Source organism: Bos grunniens, chromosome 18, assembly GCF_055505025.1.
Source record: "Bos grunniens cultivar Pamir isolate PY7600 chromosome 18, Bosgru_T2T1.0, whole genome shotgun sequence".
Lineage (NCBI taxonomy): Eukaryota > Metazoa > Chordata > Mammalia > Artiodactyla > Bovidae > Bos > Bos grunniens.
In genome coordinates, this window is record NC_141182.1 from 25185316 (window position 1) to 25202759 (window position 17444).

General features: G+C 51.8%; 1 protein-coding gene across 13 annotated transcripts in view; it reads left to right on the top strand.

Annotated features, from left to right (window-relative positions):
* The window catches only part of NLRC5 (NLR family CARD domain containing 5), a 93615-nt gene that overhangs the window by 50787 nt on the left and 25384 nt on the right, over positions 1 to 17444 (top strand). For 12 of the 13 annotated variants that reach the window (XR_015145500.1, XR_015145501.1, XM_086350773.1 and 9 more), the window contains 13 exons: positions 142 to 207; positions 693 to 776; positions 3066 to 3149; positions 4113 to 4202; positions 6082 to 6150; positions 6943 to 7011; positions 7863 to 7946; positions 8367 to 8450; positions 10257 to 10346; positions 11555 to 11599; positions 12650 to 12736; positions 13544 to 13627; positions 15932 to 16015. Coding sequence is in view for 11 of the 13 variants with exons in the window: in XM_086350773.1 (XP_086206899.1) it covers positions 142 to 207; positions 693 to 776; positions 3066 to 3149; positions 4113 to 4202; positions 6082 to 6150; positions 6943 to 7011; positions 7863 to 7946; positions 8367 to 8450; positions 10257 to 10346; positions 11555 to 11599; positions 12650 to 12736; positions 13544 to 13627; positions 15932 to 16015 (1020 nt within the window). In the remaining 2 variants the exon portion in view is untranslated. The remainder of the gene's footprint in view (positions 1 to 141; positions 208 to 692; positions 777 to 3065; positions 3150 to 4112; positions 4203 to 6081; positions 6151 to 6942; positions 7012 to 7862; positions 7947 to 8366; positions 8451 to 10256; positions 10347 to 11554; positions 11600 to 12649; positions 12737 to 13543; positions 13628 to 15931; positions 16016 to 17444) is intronic. The other variant, XM_086350770.1, reaches the window with a different exon arrangement.

Sequence of the window (17444 nt, forward strand, 5' to 3'; positions counted from 1 at the left end):
TCAGTACATTCAAGCACCCATCTTTGCTACTCATTGACTGTGGGTCATGCTGTAGGGTTATCATTTCCTAGAAACTAAGGGGAAAGGTTTGGTCCTTCATGCCTGGGTCTCCTGAGCTAATGCTGGATTTGTTCTTGCCAGAGACCCAGACTTACAGGGAAATGCCAACCAGAGGAAAGAGGCTCAGAGAAGAAGCCTGGCACTCAGGTACGGTGGGATCCATTGCCCTGAGGGGAGGGATATGATGTGGGGAGATGGTACCTTGCCAGAGGAGTCATGGCAGGGGCAGGGAAGATAAAGGGAAAAGCAGATGTGTGGCAGGGAAAGGATATGAATAACCCATCCTAGCCTGAACCAGGAGCATCTGTCATAAGAACAACACTAAAATCTGTTATTCAACAGCCCTTTGCTTTGCGCTTGACATTGTAATATTTTATATCCATTACCTCATTTTAATTGTTTTGAAAACCTGCAAAGTACACATTAGCCCCATTTGGTAGAGGAGGCAACTGGGTCTTAGACAGGTTAGGTGCCCTGTCTAAGGTCACTCGGCTACTGAAACACAGGGCCAAGATTAAACCCAGGTCTGCTGGCCTCCTGGCTCCTCCAGCTCCCAGCAGCCACACTCAGAGCTACAGGAGCCATAGTGTAGCTTCTGACCTTGAGCTTCTCTGCTCTGACCCCCACTTCAGGCTCCAGAAGTGTCAGCTTGGGGTCCATGATGTGGAGGTGCTCATAGCCCAGCTGCGGGAAGGCCCTCAACTGGATGAAGTGGAGTGAGTATCATGGGGAGCACTGGGACAGGAGGCGGGAGGGAGGACAGGGCAGCGTAGGCAAGGCCTTTTGGGTGGATGGTGTGGGGAAGGGCACACTCTTCATTAAGAATTTGGGGGAATCAGATTATCAGAACGGCTACCATTATTTAGCACCTGTCACGTACCAGGCACTTTTACATACATCCTCTCATTTAATCCTTATATCTCTATGATGTAAGTACTGCTACTGTGGGCATTTTATAGTGGAGGAAATTTAGCCACAGAAAGGTAAATTTGCTCACAGTCACAAAGCTAGGAAGACTCCAGGCCAGGGTTCAGACTCAGTCTGACTCCTGTCCTGATCCTCACGGAGGTTTGCAAAGCAGAAAGCTCATGGCACTTAGGTCTTACCTTCTAAACCACAACCCTCAGGGTCCCTCACCCTGTCTTCCTCCCAGAGTAGCATGAGATGACCTCTTTGGGACTGGAGAAAGTTCTCAGGATGTCCAACTCCTGGGTGATGCCTTTGAGAGTGTGGTTTGGGGATCACTGGAGATCCTGTTATGTCACCAGGAAGGGACCCATGCAAGGATCATCCCAGAAAGTCAAATGGGCTTGAAGTTGGGTTGGGGCAAGATGAATGGGCAGATGAAGGCAGCCTTGATGACCAAAGTTTCAGCCTTGATGTTGTCCCATTGCAAGAACCAAGACAGGATTAAAAGCTGGTTTTTACCAAACTCACATACTTCCACCCAGCCCCACCAGCTTCCACCAGCCACCATCAGGCCTGTCCCTCCCGTGTTCTCACCCGCAGGTGGGGCTCATCACCCACCTGGTTACACAGATCAGACAACCGCATAGCCCCCTTGCCCTCCTCCTATAGCCAGTCTATCCTGAGTTGTCCTTCCCCCTGTATAGTTCCCTTGGGACATTCTCTTGAGATTTTCCTGGTGGTCTAGTGGTTAAGACTCCACACTTCCACTGGAGGGGGAATGAGTTTGATCCCTGGTAGGGGAGCTAAAACCGCACATGATCTGGGACTAAGATCCCACATGTGGCATGACACGACCATTCTCTTTTCTCCATCCTCTTCATCCACCTCCCCAATCTAAACCACTCTCACCTTCTACTTGGACGCGTCCTCACTAGGTTTCCCTGCTTCCATCCTGGCCACCTCCACCTGGCAGTGAACTGCCTTTTATTGCTGCCTGCCCCTTCCCCTTGCTCAGGATAAAGTCCAAATCCTTAAATACTGTCTGATCCAGAACCAGCCCGCAACCCCACAAGCCCCATCTGACCCCACTTTCCCACTCAATCTTATTTATCTATTTCTTTGTTTAATTTGTTTATTTACTTTTTTGTGGCTGTGCTGGGTCTTCCTTGCTGCACTTTTCTAGGATTTTCTAGTTGCAGCTTTTTTTTCAACTAGGCTTTTCTCTAGTTGCAGCAGGTGGGAGACTACTCTCTAGTTGCAGTGCACGGGCTTCTCATAGCAGTGGCTTTTCTTGTTGCAGAGCACAGGCTCTAGGCACACAGGCTTCAATAATTTCAGTTCCCAGGCTCTAGAGCACAGACTCAATAGTTGTGGTGCCCAGGCTTAGCTGCTCCGCAGCTTGTGGGATCTTCCTGGACCAGGGATCAAACCCATGTCTCCTGCATTGGCAGGCGGATCGCTTACCACTGAGCCACCAGGGAAGCCCCCACTCAATCTTTAACCTAGACATACTGGCTCTTGTTCAGGTCCTTGAATGTGCTATGCCACAGGGTCTTTGACTGTGCTCTCCCTGCTACCAGGAACCCCCTCCCTCATCTCTCTCCCACCCCTTACCTGTTGAACTCCTAGTTTTTCTAGCAAGTAGCTCAAACATCAGGGAAGTCTTCTCTTTTCCCCAGATTAGATCAGATCCCCCTATAAGCATGGAGCTCATCATAAGAAGTAATTATATAGGTTGTAGCATAAGGAAACAGTCAAGGGTGGGGCCTTAAAGTCAGGCTGCCTGAGTTCAAATCCCAGGTCCAGCTTTGATCGAATATTTCAACCACTCGGGAAGTCAGTTTACTCATCAGTACAGTGAGGATAATAATAGTGCCTACTGCACAGGGTTGTTATGAGGATTCAACATCCAACATCATGAAAGCACCTAGGACAGTTTCAGGCGTATAGCACACAATCTTTCACTGTTCTTTATAACTGAGTCTCATTTACTGGGGTGATGCTTTGACTAAAGTCATTGAGGGACTGTGTGAATGCTGAGGGTGGAGGGGGCACCCCACCCTAGCTGCACAGGACATCAGACCCCTCTGTCTCAGCCTCTCAGGGAACCAGCTCAAAGATAAAGGCTGTCAACTGATGGCAGAGGCTGCTCCCCAACTGCACATCATGAAGAAGCTGGAGTGAGTTGCCTGCCCCACTGTCGGGTACCAGGGAGGGTCTAGCAGAGCCCCAGCTGGTCCCTGCCACCCCTGATCCCCGTGCCCACAGTCGCCAGAAATGATGCTGCTCCATGACCTCCCATGCTTTCTCCCAACTCCAGTGTGGCTGGAGTGGTTCAGCCACGTCTTGCTCTTGCCTCTGGCATGCGCCACCTAGGTCCCGTTATGAAAACCGCTTGTACACGTAGAGCATGTTCAGTGTACATCAGTAGCTTGTGTTCCAGTTTGCCCTGACAGCCGCCCCGTGGTGGGTGGGGTGTAGTGTTTTATTGGCGCAGCTTTAGGGTATTGGGTGGATGGGTGCTGGTGTGTTGGGTTGGGATATTGGAGTGGAAAGTAGTATGTTAGGGTGGGGGTATGGTTTGGGGGTGAAAGGATGGCTTGTGGTGTTGGTGGGATGAAAAGAAAGGGTAGTGGGCTATTGGGTGTGCTGTGGTGATGCATGGGGTGGGGTAGGGTGCTGTTTGCGGGGGATGTTTTGGGTTCTTAGCATCAAGTGTGAGTTATGTGTGGGGGAGGGTGTTGAGGTTAACAGTGATTTGGATTCTTGGCCTTGGATTTAGACCCTGGCTCTGCCACTCAGTAGCTCTGTGATCCTGGGAAAGTAACATAGTGTTTCTTGGCCTCAGTTTCCCTCATTGATAAAAATGGGATTAAAATAGTGGTTATTTTTCAGATTGGAAAACAGAATCAGAGAGGCAAAAACAGTAAGTCAGTGCTTATTGCTCCAGCTGGAGAACTTTATTCTCTGGGTCACATGCCTCTTGGCTCATCCACCTGGGCCAGAAGCCTTTGAGACCCCTTGGTTAGGGACCCAGGACATTCCAGGAGTGACAGCTGCTGAGCCAGGAAGAGGAGCTGGAGCTGTCTGGGGCCGGGACTCCAACCACCTGCTGATGGCTGCCTCCCTCCTCCTGTCCACAGCCTCAGCGACAATGAGCTTTCTGTGGCCGGGGTGCTGGGAGTACTGAGTGTGGTGAACACGTGCCAAACCCTGACGGAGCTACATATCAGGTAGGAACTCCCAGCGGACCACCGTCACCCACTGCCACCCACAGCGTGGAGCTCCCAGGCTCTCCCATCATCCCTCTCCAAGTTTTCGGCGTTCTTTCTGGCCGTGGGCCTTTGGGTCCTATAGAAGAAGCTGCTGCTGCCTGCCCAGACCCCTTTACAGCTGGGCACCCATTCCCAGCTACTAAAGGTGTTGGCCGCTCACAGTTTATACCTCTTCTGGAGAACTGACCCGGGCGGATAAGATCCAGTGATGCCTGGGAGCGTACACCTCCACCCTGTCCCCCCAACCGGGAATAGCCAATGATGGAGGCAGAGGTGTAACTTACCAGCCCCTTTGCCTCAGGGGAGGCAAACATTTAGTGCTATTCATGCACCCCAAGGGATCTGGCTGAGGATCTGCCCTGTTATGCTTCCCTCTGTCCCTTATTGATTTCTCCTGAGATCAGACCCTCAGGACATCATGTACACGGTGACCAAGGGACTCTGCTTCTAAGGGGGCTTGACCTTAGATGGGGCCCAACCTTATTTCTGTAAGTCTCTGTGTTCAATCTGGGCAGCTGAGGACAGATGTTAATAAATGTCAACATGGTCCCCACCCACAGGGACTCTCAACTTAGTTTGGAGGCCCTGCTTTAAACATTCCTCAGAGGAGGAAAGGGAGACCAAGTTCACCCAAGAGGTGGAATTAGGGGACCTTGGTTCACTGTATATAATAATTGAGTAAAGGCCCCTATGGTGTTGCAAATGTCACTGTATTCACTTCTAGGAATTTATAATGAAGAGGTCACCGTGATGGTGCAAACACTTAGTCCTGCAGGGGTGTTCATCTCTGTCTTGGTTGTAATAGGAAAAACTGAAAATAACTTAAATCTTTAACAATAGGATATTAGTGCTATTAGTTAAATAGACTAAGTTGCCTCCAGAGAGAACTCGAGGGAACCATGATACAGCTGCAGCTTTAGTGCAGAGGGAAGACTGTGGCCTATTAAGTAAACATAAAAATTTTAATTCATTGTTTATATAATAAAGCTTTTCAATCACGCTGAAAGGGAGAATAGTATAATGAACTCCCCAGCCCCCACCAATAACTGTTAATATCATGTAACCCTTGCTTCATCTGTCCTTTGAAATATTAATTTTTAAGAGAGAACCTGTAAATATATCCATTGTTTAAGAAAGAAAAAGAAAGACTGTTAACTGCATTAAGAAGAGAAAAGACTTGAAGGGCCCACTCCACATGTTATTAATACCATCAGTGGTAATTGATATGTGGAAGAGATTGTGGGTGAATTTTCTTTATTTTCTTTTTACTTTACTCTGTTTTCTAAGTTCTCTAGAGGGAAGAAGAATGACTTTTGTAATTGGAAATATATTGGGTTGGCCCAAAAGTTCATGCATGTTTTTCCATTACATGGAAAAACCCAAATGAACTTTTGGGACAACCTGGTGTCTATAACATTCAGTTGGGAAGGCGAGGTTAGGGCTGCGCTGACTGTCAGTCACAGCCTTCCGTGGACTGCCAGTGCCCGTCCGGGCCCAGCAGTGGCCTCCCCACGTGGGGCCGAGCACCCGCAGCCTCCAGGCACAGAGGAGCAGGAAGGAGGAAGAGAGGTTTCAGCCTGAGGCACAGAGAAAGCAGAGCTGAAGTTTGATTTCAGAGAAAGAAAAGACTTACCAGGAAATGAGGGCCCATACCTTTATGAAATTTCTGCAGTAGAAAGACTCCAGGCCCCCAGAAAGCTCAGAGGATGTTGGGGCAAATTAGAGGAAGTGCTGCAGCTAGAGGCAGGGGGGTGACCCCTTAGAGGCCCAGCTGAAAAAATGACTTCAGGGAACCCCGTAAACCTCCTGCCTCCTCCCTCCTCTCTTCTCTCTGCAGCCTGCTGCACAAAACTGTGGTCTTCACGTTTGCCCCAGAGCTGGAGGAGCAGGAGGGGATCCAGAAGAGGTAGGGCCCTGATGTCATCCCAGCCCAGCCCTCAGCCCGGACCATCCCCTCCTTGAGCTCCACAGCTAGACTGTGCAAGTCAGCCGTGGTGGGTGGGGACGACAGATTCACAAAGGTGCAGGAAGTCAGCAGGCTCGGCTGGGATGCTACCCAAAAGGGGAGGCTCAAAGGACGAACCACCTCCCCCCTTTCCCAAAGTGGTCCCTGAAGAGAGCCCTAGGGTGCCAGATGCAGCCTGGTACAGGGGTGGAGTAGCCAGAGAGCTCCTCCTGGGAGACTAAGGCCCTGCAACCTAAACCCAGAGGACCCCTGGTCTGCAGCTCTGATTTTGGTCAGAACGTCAGGCTCCCTTTGGTGTGAGGACCGTTTAGAGGGTGTTTGCCTCCTCCAGGGTTCCTTCCTGGGTTTGCCCAGCCCAGCACACAGGCAGAGACTCAGCTCAGTGCTCGACTACAGTCTTCTTCTGTAGGATCTGAGCTTTTGAAGGCTTGCTTGCCACTGAGGCTGACATCTTTGAAGGCACAGACGATGATGAGATCAAAGATACTAAGAGCCAAGGTTAACTGAGAGGCAGCAAACTAAGGCAATTCACTTATATTCTCCCAGTGCCAGGCTGAGTGATTTGTCCCAGGCTACCCAGCCAGGAAGTCAAGAGGACCTGTTGAAACCAAGATCTCTGACTGTCCGCAGGCCTCACACAGGGACTGAATGGTGGGGAGTAGCACTGAGGCTGGAGTTTGAGACAGTGGGTAAGGCATTTGCTGAGGCTGGCCTTGGTGTGTGTCCCTCCAGGGCTACGTTTCCTGACAGCCTTATGTTCCAGATGTCCTCTGAGCCATCTCTGCGCTCCCCGAGGATCAGGTACCACCGTGATGGCCTGCAGGCTCCTCCGTGGCCCCAGCCTCCTCCCTTCCTGGGTGCAGAGTCTGTCCCTGGGCCCCAGCCCCAGGTGCTCTCAGAGGACGTGACCTGCTGTCACAGTCTGGTTTTCCTGCCTGTCGCCTCCCTTGCCCAGCCCACCCTACATGGGGCTCACAGGGCAGCCCCTCAGTCACTTCCCTGCCCAAGGTCCCCACCCCTGTTAGCCCTCCAGACCTCCAGTAGCTGAGGAGTTATGGGAACTCTGGATACAGAGAATGGGTAGCACATAGCCCCTTCTTTCCTGATCCAGGGGCCTAGGCCTAAGGGCTCAGCTCAGCCCCACAGGGCTCCCATCACAACTCTTCCAGCCTTCTCTCTGTGTCTGTGTCCATCCAAATTTCCCTCTCTGTCCATCTGTCCTCCTCTGGCCGTCAGTCTGTCTCTCAATCTCTCTCTCTCTCCTCTCCTTCTCTTATCTCTGTGTCTTCCCTGGTGGCTCAGGGGTAAAGAATCCACCTGCCAATACAGGAGACCTAGGTTCAATCCCTGGGTTGGGAGGATCCCCTGGAGGAGGTCATGGCAACCCACTCCAGTATTCTTGCCGGGAGAAGCCTGGAGGGCTACAGTCCATGGGGTCACCGAGAGTCAGACATGAAGCGGCTAAGCACGCCTGCTGACTCTGACTCTTATGGCCCGTGTGACATCCTTGTGTGCCATGTGTCGGTCCCTCTTGGTCTGTCTGGGTGCCAGACACACCCTTCCACCAGCCCCTCCACCTGTGTGTCTGGGGGTGGCGGGCCTGTCTGCTGAGCGGTGTGGGCGTTGCAGGGCTGTGGTTCTGCCCTTCTCAGGCTGACGCACTGTGCCCTGCAAGCCCAGCGCCTGGAGCTGCTCTGCAAAGCGCTGGGAGGAAGTTGCCGCCTCAGTCACCTTGAGTAAGTGGTTGTGGCTGGCGGGTGGGTGGGTGGGGCCATCAGTTGGTAGGTCTTAGTGTGGTGCATTTTTTTGTTTCTTAAGATTTAGATCATGTGTTCGTTCCCCACTGCATCCCCTTAGAGAACCTGGTCAAAGTCGTGACTCATCCCCCTAAAACATAGCCCACCGCCCAACATTTGACACTTTGAAGCCCAACTCTGATCCCTCGGGGGTCACAAACCTGAAGATGAGAAACCCCGGGGTTGGGGGGACCCCACCTGACCCAGTGCTGGGTGCTGAGATCCAGCCTGGCAGCCCAGGACCGTATCCCAGTTGTGGGAGACGCTGAGTAGCTGAGTACCAGGGGTGGAGACTTGAAATTTTGCCATCTCCACCCCTGACACCCTGCACTGACTTGTCCTCCCCATGACCCCTCCCAGCTTATCAGGCAATGCTCTGGGGGATGAAGGTGTGGCCCTGCTGGCTCGGCTGCTCCCCGGACTGGGTTCTCTGCAGTCCTTGAAGTGAGTAGCCCTCTGGGCAAAGCCTCTGAGATGGGATCTCATCAGGATTAGCGTCGGGGGGGGGGGGGGGGGAGGGGAGGGGCAGAGGGGATGGTGATGAAGGGGTGGGATAGTCTGTGTCCCATCTCATTCCCATCTGGGGTTATCATAAAGATCAAATCAGACAGGTGGTCCTATTCAGGACAGGGTAGCTACTGCTGTGATTCTCACTAAAAGAGAAACTGGATTCTATGACTCTGCAACCCAGCTTCTGAGTTGAGGTTTCACTTCTCAAACTTGGCTCCTTGTCTCTCTGCATGCTCTCAGGAAGGCCCAGGCAGGAAGGTCTGGGGAGTTCTTCCTGATTAACGTAACAGCTGGCAGCCATTCTGGCCCTGGGGAAGGGGCTGTTTGATGGGGCCCTGGCCGGGTTGGCAGGGACGGTTTGAACTAAAGAAGACATCCAAAGCAGTGTGACTGGAGACTTGAGAGCCCTGAGCACCTGCCAAGAGAGGGGAGAAGTTCACTATGGGAGGGGGCCCTGGAAGGAGGCCGGGAACCCCCAGACTTTGCCTGCAGCCAACCAGAGTTTCTAGGCCCTTAAAGGTCCAAGTGTTCCAGGCTCACACACCCCCCGCTCCTCCTCCTCCCTGGCTCTTCAAGGAGAGCCTTCCTGGCCACAGGAACCTGGTTATAGGTCCTAGGTTCCCAGTGTCCCTGGACAAATTACATCACCTCTCTGAGCTCCTGGTTCTAGTCAGTTCACACGGAAACACAGAAGCGGGTGGCTGTGGCTTGGACTATAACCCGTGCTGTGGCTTGAGAGCACTGCCCACTCCACCCGCCTTTCTCTGGGAGGCTGGGACAAGCAGAGGTTGCTTCTGTTCCTGTTCACAACCTCCAGAGGGTGGGGAGGAAAGCCTCACTGATGGAGGCAAATGTTATGCAGATATGAAGTGAAGTGAAAATTGCTCAGTCGTGTCTTGTTATGACCCCATGGACTATACAGTTCATGGATTTTTCTAGGCCAGAATACTGGAGTGGTTAGCCTTTCCTTCTCCAGGAGATCTTCCCAACCCAGGGATCAAACCCAGGTTTCCCGTGTTGCAGGAGGATTCTTTACCAGCTGAGCCACAGGGGAAGCCCAGGAATAGTGGAGTGGGTAGCCTATCCCTTCTCCTGGGATCTTTTCCCTCCTGAAAAGATCCTGACCCAGGAATCAAAACGGGGTCTCCTGCATTGCAGGCGGATTCTTTACCAGCTGAGCTATCAAGGAGCCTTCCAGAATATCCTCCTGTGACCTTGTCAATACTGGGAATGGCTGCTGGTATGGCTTCCAGCCTGTGAGGGTCTGCACCACCTGCCAGTCTCCCAGGGCCTGAGGAGTGCTACGTTAAGTGGCAAATATTAAACCACTAGGATGGCTTGACAGGCCATGAAAGAGGAAAGCTCTGTTCTGCTTTTTCACCAAGGGGCCTCACATCTTCACTTAGCACTGGGCACTGCCCCTCCTGGATCAAATGGGGAAACCGAGGCACAAGTCACCCCAGATTCATTATAGATAGAGGGAACCACTGAGTTCTAATCTCAGCTCTGTCACCAACTTGTCTCTTAATCTTAGGCCAGACCTTGCTGCTCTCTGGGCCTCAGTTTCCCCATCTGTACAATAAGAAGTTAGCAGAGACACTCTGAGTAACTCTGGGGTTCAGAGTGTTCCATTGTCTGGTACAGAGAGGGACAGCCCTCCCCAACCTTGTGCTCTAACCACAAAGAGGGTGTTATTGAGTCCTGAGTGACCTCGTCCACAACATCCCTCTGATTCTCCAGCCTCAGTGAGAACCATTTGTCCCTGGAGGGTGTGTGCAGTTTGACCCAGTGCTTCTCTACTCTGCGGTGGCTTCTACATTTGGAATTCAGGTGAGAGTGCCCCTGGGACCCTGTCCTGTCCCTCGTCTGTCCCACTCATGACGCAGCATCCTCAGGGCTCTGGTGTGATACCAGGCCCAGTGAACAACTGGTGTGTGTCTGTGGAATGATTGAATAGATGAATGATGAAATATAGCTCCAGGAATGCTCAAATTTCTCGAAATGCACCATGGGACACAATCCGTATACTGTCCCGTACTTACTCTCTGGATTGCCCTGGGAGACTTCTAAGGAAACTGAGTGCTCTCCGGTAGCCATTGAATTTTCAGGGACCCGCCCCAGTGGTGGGGTCTCTGGAGCTGATGAGAGTGTAGAAGGGAAGGCACCATTAAAAAGAATGAAATTATGCCACTGGCAGCAACATGGATGGATCTAGAGACTGTCACACTGAGTGAAGTAAATCAGACAAAGAGGGAGAAATATTGTATGACATCCCTTATGTGTGGAATCTAAAGAGAAATGATACAAATGAACTTACAAAGCAGAAACAGACTCACAGAGAACAAACTTATGGTTGCCAGTGGGAAGGATAGGGGAAAGGGATAGTTAGGGAGTTTGGGATGGACTGATACACTCTTCTATATTTAAAATGTATAACCAGCAAGGCCCTACTGATAGCACAGGGAACTCTGCTCAGTGTTGTGCGGCAGCCTGGATGGGGGGGATGTTTGGAGGAAAATGGATATATGTATACGTATGCCTGAGTCCCTTCCTTGTTCACCTGAAGCTACCACAACATTGTTAATTGGCTATGGCCCAATACAAAACTTAAAGTTTAAAAAAAAAGAAGAAAAAGGGAAGGCACCCAGCCAAGCAGCCCTGGGCCAGGCAAAGCAGATCTTCCCTGGTTTCAGGTAAAATCTGCCCGTTCCTCCCCTCCCCCTTCCCAGAGTAGGTGGAGCAGTAGCAGAAAGACCAGGTTCAAAAGTCCAGGCTCACTGCTCACTGGCTGGGTTGCTTTGAGCAGATCACTAGGTCTCTCTATACCTCAGTTTCCTCGTCTGTGACGTGGACAATTTTATCGTGAGCATCAAAGACCTGTCAGTGGCGTGCTTTGTATGTAGTATGTTTATTGTCCCGTTTGCTGAGAAAACAGGCCACCATTAATTAACCTAGCGTGTCTGGTCTCTTGCCTTGCCGCTGCCCGGGTAGGGAGCCCTTGGCCCTTTCTTACGCTACTGCTTTCTCTCTGTCTACAGCTCTGCGAGCCAACACGTCATCCTGAGAGGCGACAAAAGAGGCAGGTAAGGAGGGGAAGCCCTGAGGTGTGGACAGGGTATGGTCCCCTCTCTCTCTGGTCCCCACTTCCTATAGGTGCCCCCACCCCCAGGCCCATACTGACCGCTGTTAGCTATAGAGTAACCCACCCATATCTGACAGGCTGGAATGGATCACTTCTGTAACCCTCTTCCCCATATTAACGTGCAGTAATGAGCTGCCTTAAAATCTTTTCTCAGAAGGCCTGCATGTGGGAGGGAGGGTGGAGCCGACGGATGATGCTACCACAAGACAGGTGCCAGCAGATAGCGGCTGTGTTGGAGGGTGGCGGGGAGCAGCCGTGTCTCTGCCTCCGGAGACCTTTGTAGAACGGTGGGCTGCCTGCTGTCTATGGGGTCACACAGAGTCGGACACGACTGAAGTGACTTAGCAGCAGCAGCGGCAGCAGACTCCTCCCTTCCTGTGAATCACTGCCCTTCCACACGCTGAGTATCACATTTGAGAAACCAAGAACCGTTGGTGCTCTGAAAAAGTTTCCATGCCTTTGCGGTAAACAAGTTCCTCCTGTGCCAGGGCTCCGGGCTGCCCCCTAGTGGAGGCAGGCCACCTGGTCTCACCTTGGCCGGTACAAGGGCGCCTCAAGTGGGGCCAGCTGGGCAGAGTGCATTTCCAGACAGTGCCTTAGAGAAAAGCCTTACGGTAGTAAGTGGGCTGCCTGAAGCCAGGGTGGTCTTGCTTGCAGAGCTAGGGTCTCCATTTCTAGGGACTCTCTGGGTTCTTGAAACCAGAAGGATCAAGGCACAGAGAGGGGAAGTCATGTGAATGCTGCCCACAGTGATGGTCAGAAAGAGGAGGGCTCTTGTCCTCGCACCCCTCAACCTGGTCAGGTGCTGCCCACGTGGACAGGTATAAGCTGTGGGCATCCTCGCTCTGACTTCCCTTCCCTGGGCCTCGGTTGCCCCATCTGTCCAGGGAGGGGCTTGACTGTGACAAGGGCTCCTACCAGCCCTAATGAGTCGAGTCTTCCAGTATGGATGCTTGGAATTTTCCTCTCAAGATGGTTTCCCCGCTTGCAGGGATCTGTTGGCTGCTGGATCTTTGCCAGAGTTCCGAGCTGGAACCCGGTTGGGATTTGGTCAGCGCCACGTCCCCAGGAGCTTCTGGTACCGTCTTACTGCCTCTTGTTTGGGGGTAACCACAATGGGGTGAAGGGTGAGGGAGTGGAGAGTCTGGGAGGGCTGCTGATGGGGCTGGGGGATCCAGCATTCCCCTTGTGGAGGAGTCCATGTTATTTTCTCGGAAGACTTCCCAGCCCTACCATGAGGGGCTGTGAGACCCTGGCTGGGCCCCTCCTGTCTCTGGGGTTGATTTCCTCACCTAAGAAGAGAGACACCGTAGCTCATAGCTGGTGCCTGAACAGGGTTATCAGGGAGCAGGGAGGGGCAGGAAGCAGGCAGGGTATAAACACCTCGTGGGGAGGGGGCGGTGGCGGGGAGTGAAGGTTTGGCTCCCAGGGAGCATTTCTGGGTGGCTAAAACTTATATGGGGAGAGTGGAGGTGAGTGGAGACATGGGAAAGGCGTTTCACTTTTACCCTAAGGATACTGGGGAGCCACAAAGGGTTTTTAGCACAGGAGAGGGTGGTCAGATTTATACTGTTACAGATAAGATGCCAGCAGGGTGGAGGCTGGCAGGGAGGCAAGAGGGGGAACCCAGGGGATGTTAAAGTAATGCTGGTAAGTGAAAGTGGTAGCCTGGATGTAGGCAGGAGTCCCAGGAGGACTTGGGACTGGATCAGAGCTGCTGAGCACTCAGGGGGCCTTGATTGTGACTGTCAGAGTAGGGGGCCTGGGGCATGTAGGGGGTGGGGTGTTCCGTGTCAGGGGAGGGGCCGGTGGCCTGCAGGTTTGGGGGCTGCACAGGGTCCCTGAGCCCTCCCTGACCTCATCATGCCTGCTGGCCCCTTTTCAGCCTCAAGGAATGTCAGCTGGAGCCCCTGAGCCTCTCCTACCTCTGCAAGTCTCTGGAGAAGTGCCCAGGGCCCCTGGAAGTCCAGTAAGTACTGAGGACACAGCCCAGGGCCACAGCATGGGCACCTGCCCAGTGGCCTGGGGTGTGGGTGGCCTGGTTAGAGGCCAGGTGAGTCCTTCCTGGTCCCTTCCTGCCAGACCCCGCAGCCCGACCTCAGGGGAGTTCCTGGAGGCTCGGTGCCTCCCAGTGGCCCCAGCTTCAGGCACCTCACCCCTCCCCCCGAGAGAGACTGTGCCAGGCCTGGGGCTTCATCTCCCATCTGCTCAACTCAGGGCACCTGGGAGCCCCAGTCTGCCCCCACCCCACCCTGGGAGCCCCACCCTGGCTCCCACCTGGGCCTGCCTCTGTGGCTGGAACCTGTCACTCTGAAGGCTCCTCCTCAGGGGACCCCGTCCACCCCGGATACCAGCTCACCCCAGAATACCTGGGTCTGTGACCAGAGGCTGGGCTTAGAATCAGGAGTCCTGGCTCAGCCACCGACCAGCTGGATGACTTAAGGCAAACAAATGGCTTTAACCCTTTGGTTCTCAGCTTTGTCATCTGCAAAGTGGTCAGTCAGATTTTTCCTGCCCTCATCATCATTGCTGTCATTTTCTTATAATAATTACCGTAAAATAAAGAAACCCAAGACAAACCTGCCTCACCTAAATAACCCCTTCCCTTTTCAACTCAGCATCGTTGTTTGTCCTGGTGGCCCTCTCCATTTGTGTATACAGCTTTTTCCTGTTTGAAGTCACAGGCCAGCTACATTGTGCAGTTTCACTTTACATTGCCCTGTATGTTCTTTTCCATTTTGCTAGGTTTTTTATTTTCCCTTGTGTTCTGGCTCCCATTTCCAATGCCCTTCTGGCCCTTGCAACAAGCTCATTATCCATTATTATTAACATTATCATTGTTAACAATATCCTTATGTTGACACCAGAGGTGTGTCCTTTCATGCCTCTCTCCTTGTTCAAATACATATGAACACAGAGGACGAGGGAGTGTGATGTTGTTAACAGACACAGGATCTCAACAAGCTCTGCAACAACCTTTTGTCTATCACAGAACATTGTGGCTTTCCTGAAATATCGAGACGTGTGGAACCAATGAATTTTCAAACAAACCATTTATTTTAGAACAGTTGGTGACTTGCTTTATAGAAAAGCTGCAAAGCTAGTCCAGAGTTCCCTCACCCACTCACCCCTGCTTGTTAATATCATTTATATCATGGTACATGACGTGTATGTTTCAGCATTCCATGTGAGATGTTGTAATGGGTAAAGGTTCTGTTGCTTCAAAAACAACAACAACAGTGTGTAAACCCAGCATTGACCCAAGCAGAGGCCATGGCACTATGTCTGTTGGGTGTCCAGTGGAAAGCCACTGGTGTTTGTGGTCAGACCACCCCTCAATGAAAGCCACTGCCTGTGCCCTGAGCCCCAGACCCAGTCCTAGGACAGAGGAGGTATAGCTGAGCCTACAGCCTGGGTCCTGACAGGCTCCTCGCTTCCAACTCCAGAACCACAGGCGGCCCCTGCCACTGTTCCCCACAAGCTGGGTTCCCCTCCAGCCAGAAAAGCACATGTTGGGGTGCTCCTGACAACCCCAGCAAGGGGAAAGGGCAGCCTTCAGGGGACCAAGGACAGGGAGAGAGAGAAGAAGGGGAAGCAAGAGGGGAGGAGGCAGAAGGAAAACACTGTCCAAATGCCTCTGGGGGTCAGGTGGTGGCTCCCAACTCCCAGGGAGGGCTGTATGTAAATCCCAGAGTGCTGGGAGATGCTGGTCAACACAGTCCTCCAGCCAGAGCAGAGATCACAGGGTGGGTATCAGGAGTTCCTCCTAAGAGGGCTGGCTTCTGATGAGTTATCTAGACAAGCTATCAGCTGGTTGGTCTGGTTTTGATGGACAATCAGAGACCCGAGCTACCTTGCGTCTCTTCTTTGCTGACCCATTAAATGCCTGAATTGCCACTGGTCTGTTCACTACCTTGAGTTAAGGCAGCATTCTCTTCTTAACAAGTATGTTCCACTGAGTACCAGTTTTCAAGGCCCTCAAAAGAATGATCCTTCTTGTCCATGTCTTTTGGGGAAAAATATACCTACTATAGCCCCTTAGAAATTCACAAGGCACAAGGGCAGATTAAAGGCTCTGAGAAGTCCTGCAGCCGAGAAAGTTAATGTGACTTAACCCAGCATTTTCCAAGCATGTACGACCTTCCTTTTCCTCCAGCCTCAATGATAACTCAAGGACCCAGTATTCAGAGGGGGTGTTTTGGGCAGTCCTGGTATAGAACGCATCTAGCTTTTCCCGATGTCCCCCAGCTCATTCAGATGCTTTGTTTCTCAGATTGTCCTGTGAGGTGCTGAGTGACCAGAGCCTGGAGACCCTGCTGCACCACCTACCGCAGCTCCCCCAGCTAAGCCTGCTGCAGTAAGACTGGTTTCCCCGTTTCCCCGTGCAGAGCTGAGGCTCTTGCATTGGAAAGCCATTCCCTTCTGTCCCTCCATCCTTCTCTTGAGCTGTTTCATAATTTTTCCTGGCACAATTTGGAGCTTAAGTCTGCTTTCAGCTCTTCGCTAATACTTTATCAACCTCGGAGGAGTTATTGGACCCCTCTAAGCCTCAGTTTCCTCATCTGACAAATGGGACTAGTAGTCTTCACCCTCCCCCCAGGGTTGGGATTCAGACAAGACAGTTGCTCTAAAAGCACCTTGAAGAATGGAAAGCCTGTGACAACCGGGCCAATTTACCTCTTCCTACCCACAGAAAGGTCACCTGCTCCTCTAAAGAGACTTTACAGTTGTAGGTCATGTATACATCACACACTTGTTTTGAAAGGTCACCATCTAATTCTGTAAAAGGGGAATTTAAACAGCATTCCCCAAAGTATTTAAAACTCTGTTTTCTAATTTCAGCTCAGACTGCTTAGAATTTAAAAAGGATTTACTTTAAATATTTCTCTAGCAGGGAGCAAAAGCATCTGTAGCTGAGATGGAAAAATACAGCAGAAAATTAAATTGTACCATTAAAAACAGCAACATTAAATACTCCTGCTAAGGATCTCTCAGCCCTGAGACGGTTCTCGTCACACCCAGGATCTTACTTATCCCTGAGTCCTATGGGAGAGGGAGGAGACATGTGACTTCTCAGAGGTGGGCAAGTGTTGGACTGTAGCCTGCCAGGCTCCCCTGTCCATGGAATTCTCCAGGCAAGAATAGTGGAGTGGTTGCCCATTCCTTTCTGTAGGGGATCTTCCCGACCCAGGGTCTCCTGCATTGCAGGCAGATTCTTTACCTTCTGAGCCACCAGGGAAGCCCCAAGTGTGGCAGAGCCCATGTCAAAATACAGAACCCACTATGGTTCCTCCCTGCCAGGAAAGGGTGGGTTCCTTGGGACACATAAGTTGCAGGTTAAAATAAATAAGTAGGAAACCTCAGACCAGAGAGGGGCTTCTCTATGCCCAGGTCACACAGCACCAGTGCCCGACTCTTCATCTGTCTTTGGAATGAGGTGACCAGCCTGACTCTCACCAGTGCTTAAGCTTTGTATTACTCAGTCCATACTGTTTGTACGCTGCTCTGAAGCACTGTTTGGGGTGCTGGAGACACAACGGAGAGGGAGAAAAAATGACCAGACCTTTGTCTACTTGGAGCTTACCTTGTAGTAGGAGAGGTCAATAAGCAGAGTGAAAGCAAATAAGATGAATTCAGACAGTGATAATGTATTTTTCTAGGTAATATAGTAAAGAGTGATTATTGGAGGTGATTTAGACAATGGCGAGAGTGGTCAGGGACCACCTCTAAGGAGGGACACTGGGGTATGGCCAGAGGGAGGAGAGGGAGCCAGCCTTGTGCAAAGC